Source organism: Myotis davidii, unplaced genomic scaffold (assembly GCF_000327345.1).
Source record: "Myotis davidii unplaced genomic scaffold, ASM32734v1 scaffold533, whole genome shotgun sequence".
Taxonomy (NCBI): Eukaryota; Metazoa; Chordata; class Mammalia; order Chiroptera; family Vespertilionidae; genus Myotis; species Myotis davidii.
Window position 1 is genome coordinate 132,791 of NW_006285996.1, and position 8,793 is coordinate 141,583.

The window sequence follows — 8,793 nt, forward strand, 5'->3', positions numbered from 1 at the left end:
GAACCTATATTTCTATATAAGGATTTCTGGTACCAAGAATTAGCCAATTAGATGCAACTTTATTATGCAATGTGATCAATAAGATGCAACTCTATTACATGACCTATATATTTATGGTTCAAACAGGGCATTCACACCAGGTGCTATTATTGTATTGTCTGTTGTCATTTTTTAAATTTGACTGTCTAAGGGAAAAGAGCTCAGTGCCCCTGACTAAATAGTCAGGTATTGCTTGTTTTAAATAAACACTACTATACTTTTTGGAAATTTTTCAGCCAGCAGTGAACTTGAGCCATCCCTTCTTGACTTGCATTTGTGCCTTAAAAGACTTAGTAAGAACTTGAGTAGTCATTCATCAGGGAGAGTAAAGACCATATATGATGGTTAATTTTATGTGTCAATCTGACTGGGCTTCAGGTTGCCCGAATATTTGGTTCAGCATTTTCTTGGTGTGTCTGTGAGGGTATTTCTGGAGGGATTAACAGTTGAATCAGACTGTGTGATGAAGATTGCCCTTCCCAGTGTGCCTCATCCAATTCATTGAAGCCTGACATAGAAAAAAGGTTCAGTAAGGGAGAACTCACTCCACCTAACTATCTTTAAACTGGGACATTGATCTCCTCCTGCCTTTGGATGAGGACTCAAACTGGAATTCACACCTTTGGTTCTCCAGCTTCTCAAATCTTCAGATTCAGACGGGAAGTAAATCATAAACGCTTCAGTTTCCAGCTTGCCAACTGCAGATATTAGGACTTCTCAGCTTCCCTAATTGTGTGAGGCAATTTCTTTTTTCAAGTTATTATTATTATTAATCTTTACCCAAGAATATGTTTTTATTGATTTATAGAAAGAAGTGAGAGAGAGAGAGGGGAGAGAGAGAGAGAGAGAGAGAGAGAGAGAGAGAGAGAGAGAGACATCAGTGTGAGAAACATCCATCAGTTGACTCCCATATGTGCCCCAACCAGATTGAGCCCCTGAAACCTAGGTATGTGCCCTGACCAGAATTAAACCCGAAACCTTTTGGTGTATAGGATGACACTCCAACCAACTGAACAACCTGGGCAGGGCATGAGCCAATTTCTTAACATCAATCTCCCTCTCTAGCCCTCAACTCCTCCTCCCCTCCCCATCTCTGCTCAATACAAATTTTGGTACTGAAAGTGGTTCGAGAGAAACAGAATGTTAAGGATGAATTTTCTGAATTGGTTCTGGGGTTCCTGTAATTTCTCTCTAATCTGATTAAAGATGCTAATGATTATGTTTCTAGTAGTAAAGATAGCACTGACAGTCCGTGGTGTGATTGGACAATAGAAATCCATAAAATATCTTCATTGGATACACCTGATCAACCACTTAAAAGAAGCAAGGATCTGAGTGACTGTGTATATAATACTTTTGAAAATTTTTGAAAAACTAACTAATATAATGAGATTGCTCGTTGCTTATAGTGTTGCAGACAAAGTGATGAAAGAAAAGAATGAACTCTGGGATTTTAAAAAATACCTTTATTGTTGAAAGTATTACATGAACTCCCCCTTTCCCTGCATTGACCTCTTCCAGTCCACTCCTGTCCCCTCCCCTCCCGAGGCCATCACCACCCCATTGTCTGTGTCCAAGGGTGATGCATATATACATACAAGTTTATTAGTTGATCTCTTCCCACCCACCCTCCCCTGCCTTCCCTTTGAGGTTCAACATTCTGTTCATGCTTCTGTGTCTCTGGGTCTATTTTTGTTCATCAGTTTATTTGGTTCATTAGATTCCACATATGAGTGAGATCATGTGACACTTATCTTTCTCTGACTGGGTTATTTGGCTCAGCTTAATATTCTCCATCCATGCTGTTGCTAATAGTAAGAGTTCTTTCTTTTCTATTGCTGCATAGTATTTGATTGTGTAAATGTATCACAGTTTTTTTTTTTTATCCACTCATCGGCTGATGGGCATTTAGGCTGTTTCCAAATCTTAGCTATTATAAATTGCACTGCTCTGAAGATTCGAGTGCATATATTCTTGCTGATGAACGTTTTGGATGAGCTCAGGGATTTGAATTCCCAACTCAAGCACCACATAAATGACCTGAAAGCTTCAATGTGTACCCTGAAGGAAGCCCTGTTTCCTGTAGCCCTGGGGCTAAGATTACTACAAATCAAACATAAACTCTTCTCCCATAATTTGCTGAATTACAACACAAGTTGAACTCCCAGCCTCATAGGCTTTTAAAGTGAGAGCTTTCTGGGCACACTGAGCTCCTAAATTCAGATGAATCTTCTTTGTCAGTGGAAGTGGCCTCCCCCAGTAGAACCAGTCTCCTCTTCAGTGGTAGCAACCCTTCCATCACCTACCCCACTCCGAGGGAATTAACTCTACTTGTCTGAGGAAAATAATGGCTTCCCTTAGGGCTCTTTCCTTCCAAGACAATGCTAATTCTCCTCAGGACCCACTCACCACTCTCTTTGTTTCTAGACCTATAAGTAGGCTCAAATTCCAGTAGGCCCACAGTGGTGAGGTAGAAAGTGTGACCTATAAGGAGGTGTGCTATACTCCAAAAGAACTACTTAAGTTTCATAATTTACTAGAGACCCGGTGCACGAATTCATGCACCAGTGGGGTCCCTCGGCCTGGCCTGGGGGATCGGGCTGAAACAGGCTCTCTGACATCCTTTGAGGGGTCCCAGATTGTGAGAGGGTACAGGCCAGGCCAAGGGACCCACTGGTGCACGATCGGGGCTGGGGAGGGACGCAGGGGGTTGGTCAGCTGAGGAGGTACCACAGGAGGGCTCCAGGGCATGTCCAGCCCATCTTGCTCAGTCCTGATCAGCTGGACCCCAGTAGCAAGCTAACCTACCAGTCGGAGTGTCTGCCCCTGGTGATCAGTGTATGTCATAGTGAGTGGTTGAGCAACCTTAGCATATCATTAGCATATTATGCTTTGATTGGTAGAACAGACAACCAGATGACCAGACACTTAACATATTAGGCTTTTATTATATAGGATATGAACAAAAATCCAGGGAACATGTGTAAGAATGGATTTTAAGGATGTGGGATCATGGTGGAAAAAAACATAAAATTGTATCAGGCCAAGCCCTAGCTGGTTTGGTTCAGTGGATAGAGCATCGCCTGTGGACTGAAGGGTCTTGGGTTCAATTCTGGTCAAGGGCACATGTCTGGGTTGCGGTCTCAATCCCCAGTAGGGGGTGTGCAGGTGGCGGCCAATCAATGATTCCTTCTCATCATTGATGTTTCTATCTCTCCCTCTCCCTTCCTTTCTGAAATCAATAAACATATACTTTTAAAAATTGTATCAGGCCAAAATTATCAATGTCTGGCATATTATAGGCCCTTAGGAGGGGCTGGGTCTGGCTGCAGTATCTGTTACACTGTTAAATCTCCAGAGTAAATCTGTGAATCTGGTTCAAATAGCCCCTGTCCTCCTTTTCTCTCACAGCTCGTAAGTATCCCTCCTTAAGCAGGAAGGGGGTTTGAAAAGCACAGATAGGGAGAGTGTGTTCTTTATTCAACAGTGGGTGAGGGCTAGAGACTCAATAAATTGTGGGATATTTTTTCTTCTTTTCTATATAATCATTTTCCAATATTCACCTCTTCTTTTCTTTGGCCATCTCTTCTTTAGCTATTTTGTTTTCTCCCAACCCCTGTAAACACACACACACGCGACACATAGATCAAGGCCAAGGTTCTAATCCTTTACTCTAAAGTTCATTACCAGGGTGCTCCAGACTAGTTTAATTTCCTTCTTGCCTGGTCTCAGATTTAAATTTATTCCTTGTATATGATCACAGCTTAAAGCAGCTCTCATCACGCACTTGTCCTTTATACATCCAGTATTAAGGCCCTTTCCCAAACTGTGGCACAAGAATGCAACCTTTGTTTTCAGCACATGCCCGGTCTTCCATCTTTCCTATTAGTTTATCCAGCTGATCTCAGAGGCCTACCGGCTTTTACTGGCCCTATGCTCGCAGACATAGAATTTCTTCAATTATGTGCATGGATCGGATGCATGATTCAATACATTACTTGCCATTTCATTCTTACAATATCTTACTGTTTATTTTTCTTCAGCAAATATTCATTCAGCTGAAGCCTATTGAAATTTGTCCATAGAACTGTGCTAGATGTTGTGGATATAAAACAAATAAAGCACTATTTCAGCCTAGGAGGTGCTCATAGTCCAGAAAGAAAAGGCAGCATGTAAACATGTATATTGTACTGTGATGTCAAGCAAAATGAACTTCCTCTGGAGGAGTTGATAGAAGGCCTCAGAGGATGTGACACTTCTAATAGTCTTGAAACCTACTAGAAAGTGGGAGTTGGCCGATCAGAGGATGGATGGGGAGAGAGTGAGGGTAAGGGCAGAATGGAGCATCAGAGTGAAGAGGATCCCGTGTGCAGAGGCACTGAAAAAAATTGAGGAAGATACTGATATTTTGGGGGAGATCTGATGGGCTCAGTGTAGTTGGATGTGTATTGGATTGAATAGTAGTGATCAAATTGAGAGGACCTGTATAGAAAGGATTGAATTTTATTCTAGAGGCAGGAAGAGAGAGAGAGGAAACTATTCAAGCAGGGGAGTTTAACAATCAGGTTTGTCTCTTACAAGTCTAATGTCACTAATCTAATTACATGGAGTCTGAGTGTCCTGTTTACTTAATCAGAGTTGCTCAGGGTAGCCTCTCAGTTGAGATACTGCTTTTTCTTCAGGTCTAGAAACAGCATGTTTTCAGTGTACCCAAAGGCTACTTAGTCTGATCCCAGTGCCCACTTGTGCTAATTCCCATAATTTATTACTACAACACTGTCCTCCACATGCCGTCTCTCCTTGGCCAGGTTGGACATATATTGACAGCCTTTGTCTCTTTGAGCTCTATTTTTCTGTCTTGACCCTTTCCTCTTGCAGTTCTGATGGCCTAGTAGTCTTTAAATGCATTGCCTGCCTAAGTTCTTTGGCCCATCCCTAGCTCTAGGACACAGCCAGCACCAGTAGCCACGCCCACTCAAAAAAAAGTTTGCCGACAGGAAGTTTGTCTGCACCAGCGAGCCGTACTGACGGTGGAAGTGCGCAAGCGCAGTTCCGGGCTCCCAGCGGCGGGGTCCTCTTTCCCGGGGTTTCCACCTTCCTGGCAGCTGGGCGCCGAGGCGTCGGCTTCTCTCCGCGGTTCGCTTCGTGGTCCGGACACTCGCCCCCAGCACCCAGCCCCTAGCACCCGAGCCCTGCTGTGGGTCGCACTCCTCTTCCGGCAACACACCCATGGCGGAGCGTGGGGAACTCGACCTGACCGGCGCCAAGCAGAACACCGGAGTGTGGCTGGTCAAGGTAAGGCTCGCGCGGCTCTGGCTTGCGCTTCTCCCGGTGTGAGTAGTTTAAGTTACTTCGTGCGCCTTTTAAAGTTCCTTATGGTCCTTTTCACACATCTTGGGAGGCAGGACTCTTCGCTACGCTCGCTTTCAGACCAGGAAATTAGTTTAGGGCACTGCAGTGTCTTCAGCCCGAGTCCGAACGGGCCTGGGATGGATTTCCGTCCCCCACCACCCGGGTTTTCTGGGGCTCTGTCTTGGTGTCCCGATTAGAGTAGCGCAGTTTACCCCAGGCCGAAGAATTTCTACACCTTCTTTTGGTGAAACTGATTTTGGGCATAAACCTGTTATGGAAGTGGAGAGTGTCTGCTTCCCGTAGAGTTTCCCTGCCAGAAAGTAGCACTGCTCTCCGCGTCCCCGCACAGGGGCTCGCGACCGATGGCCCTGCTGGAGGTCGCGGGAGAGCCAGGCAGCGCCGAGCCCACGCAGGGAGAGCCATTGGATTCGAGTGTTCTTCCAGAGCACGCTGGGTCTCCAGAAACAGACCGTCAAGAGAAGTGTTTTGTAAAGAGAGCAATCTTGATTAGCTCTTAGCGAGCACAGTATTTGTGCTGTACTTTTTCACACCGGTGAGTTTCTTATGAGAACTTCGTAAGATATATGTATGTTCAAAGTGTGATTATGAGTCTTTGAGCCTCTAGGAAAATGGTTTGTTAAATTTTATAAAACTTTTATCATATGGCTGGGTTGTCAGGTAGATCTGAGAGGCTCTTCCAGTCCACCTTTCTAAAATAGCTCATTTGCCAGCCGGTCATACCTGGTATTCTTCAGAGCACTTTTCACTTCTGAAGTGATTCTGTGTTCACGTGTTCAGTGTTGGTCACCTCCCTCTCCCTGCGCTTGCACACCCACGCACATTCCATGAGCATAGGATCCTTGCCTGTCAAGCCCAGAATTATGTTTGGCCCATGATGATTGCTCAACAGATATGTGATGAATGGATGAATGATGCCTTACTTTTCAACCCTAGCCTTAGTCTCTGGCACTCTTTTGACTTACCACAGCTGCCTCAGTATGACTTGAAAATATGGAATAAATTAGAGGCCTGGTGTACGACATTCGTGCACTGGGGGTGTGGGGGTTCCTTAGCCCGACCTGCACCCTCTCCAATCTGGGAGCCCTCAGGGGAGCCCTCTCCATTCCCAGAGTTTCTGTCTGTCTTTGCAATCATATGAGCGAATTGTCTGAGACCCCAACTCACTTTGGTTTAGTGCTCACAGAATAATAGAGGCTTTTTTTTTTCTTTGCTCCATTGGTGGAGATTTCCTGGAAGTGTTAGGATATCTTCCCTTTCAAAGGTTGAGAACCACTGCTAGTGGCTAAGGAGCTAAGATAGTTACTTTTTATGATTGATTTGATTTAGAAAATCTGCTGAAACCAGCCCAGTGACTGACCTCTTCCCCTAAATCAGTGGTTCTCAACCTTGGCTGCACATTAGAATCACCTGGGAATCTTTTTGAAAATCCTGATTTCTGGGCCTCATCCTCCAGAAATTCTGTTTCTTTGTTATGGGGGGTGAGGCCAACATTAGTAACAAAGAAACAATTTCCAGAGGATGAGGCCCAGAAATCAGGATTTTAAAAAGATTCCCGGTGAGGCTGAGATGGCCCTGGTGAGGTTGAGACGGCCCCTGTGAGGCTGAGATGGCCCCTGGGAAGCCAAGAAAAATACCACATGAACTCACTCATTTATGGATAATAAGGACCATTATAGACTGATGAACAAAAATGGATACAGAGGCAGAGCAGCATCGGGCAGACTGTCAAACTACAGTGGGAAGCCTGGGGAGGGTTGGAGGGAGGGTAGGAGATCAACCGAAGGACTTGTATGCATGCATATAAGAATAACCAATGGACACAAGACATTGGGGGGTGGGGGTTGCCAGGGGAATGTCAAGGAGGGGAAAAAGGAGACATGTGTAATCCTCTTTGTAATACAGTGGGGCCTTGACTTACGAGGGTCCCGACTAACGAGTTTTTCGAGATACGAGCCGTCTCTCGGCCGATTTTTTGCTTTGAGTTGCGAGCTAAAATTCGGGTTCCGAGCCAGCTTCAGATACCCCATCGCTAGTTGGCTCAGCGAACATCACAGTGAACGCCACAACATCAGCCCAGCATCACGTGTCTCACTGGTTCACTTTATGATTTGACATATGAGTAATTTGAGTTACGAGCTCCGTCATGGAATGAATTAAACTCGTAAGTCAAGGCCCCACTGTACTTTAAAAAATTTAAAATAAAAAAAAGTAAAAAAATTAAATAAATAAAAAGATTCCCAGGTGATTCTAATGTGCGGCCAAGGTTGAGAATCACTGGTCTAGGACAGTTGTCAGCAAACTCATTAGTCAGCAGAGCCAAATATCAACAGTACAATGATTGAAATTTCTTTTGAGAGCCAAATTTTTTAAACTTAAACTATATAGGTATGTACATTGTTATTAACTTAATTGGGGTACTCCTAAGGCTTAGGAAGAGCCACACTCAAGGGGCCAAAGAGCCGCATGTGGCTCGCTAGCCGCAGTTTGCTGACCACTGCCCTATAACTTTCAATCTCTGGTGCACGACAGTGTTAAAGACTGTTTCTGACTAATTGGATTAGACAAAGACTCAAAGCCTCCAGAGACCACCTCTGTCTACAGACTAATAGGATTGTGAATCAACCCCAGGCAGTTATCCTCCGGTGTGGCGAGTTTTTTTTCAATAGGGTGGGGCAGTTGCTTCTGCCTGGAGGCCAGTTGTTACTTTTAATCTCTTAAGTGGCCTCAGGGCAAGGTGTTTTCCAATAGAGTGTGTCAACTGTCTTCCCCCCCTGGCAAGGCAAATGACTGTGGGAAAGATGTCCTCCTCGGTGTGAGGGAATGACTCAGCCCAGGAAACTTGGGGTGTCTGCCTTCTGAGCCCTGTCCCCTTAGTCCCCAATCCTGGGTTCTGCTCTCACAGCTCCAGTCCGCTTCACCCTCCCTCTGCCAGAGCACTAGGTAGATGGCTCCACCGGGAATTTTTGTGCATTGGCCCTTTAAGAGGGTTCTTGAGCTTTCAGTTCCACTCCCTGGCAGACAGCACCCCACTGCTTTTCACAGCCAGATGTTATGTGGGTACCTTCCTCAGTTTGGTGCTCTCTGCTGGAGAGCCCAACTTCGGGATTAGATCCCAGAGTTCTCAGTGGCACCCCCTTCCCCACCCACAGCTGAGATATCTCTCTGGGATTTCAGTTGCCGTCTGTGGGTGCCTGGCCAGCTTTTTCACGCCTCCGCCCCTCCTCCCAGTCTCTATGGGGTCTCTGCCGACATTTTTAAAAAAAATTAAATCTTTATTGTTCAGATTATTATAATTGTTCCTCTTTTTTCTCCCCATAGCTCCCCTCTACCCGGTTCCCACCCCACTTCCTGTCCTTCCCCGCTCCCCATTGTCCTCGTCCC

At 45.3% G+C, this 8,793-nt stretch overlaps 1 protein-coding gene across 3 annotated transcripts in view; it reads left to right on the forward strand.

Annotated features, from left to right (window-relative positions):
* The first annotated feature begins 5,059 nt into the window (after window positions 1-5,059).
* GTF2F2 (general transcription factor IIF subunit 2) overlaps window positions 5,060-8,793 on the forward strand; it is a 145,887-nt gene continuing 142,153 nt past the window's right edge. For all 3 annotated transcript variants that reach the window (XR_001512763.1, XR_001512764.1, XM_006757176.2), the window contains exon 1: window positions 5,060-5,334. Coding sequence is in view for 1 of the 3 variants with exons in the window: in XM_006757176.2 (XP_006757239.1) it covers window positions 5,269-5,334 (66 nt within the window). In the remaining 2 variants the exon portion in view is untranslated. The remainder of the gene's footprint in view (window positions 5,335-8,793) is intronic.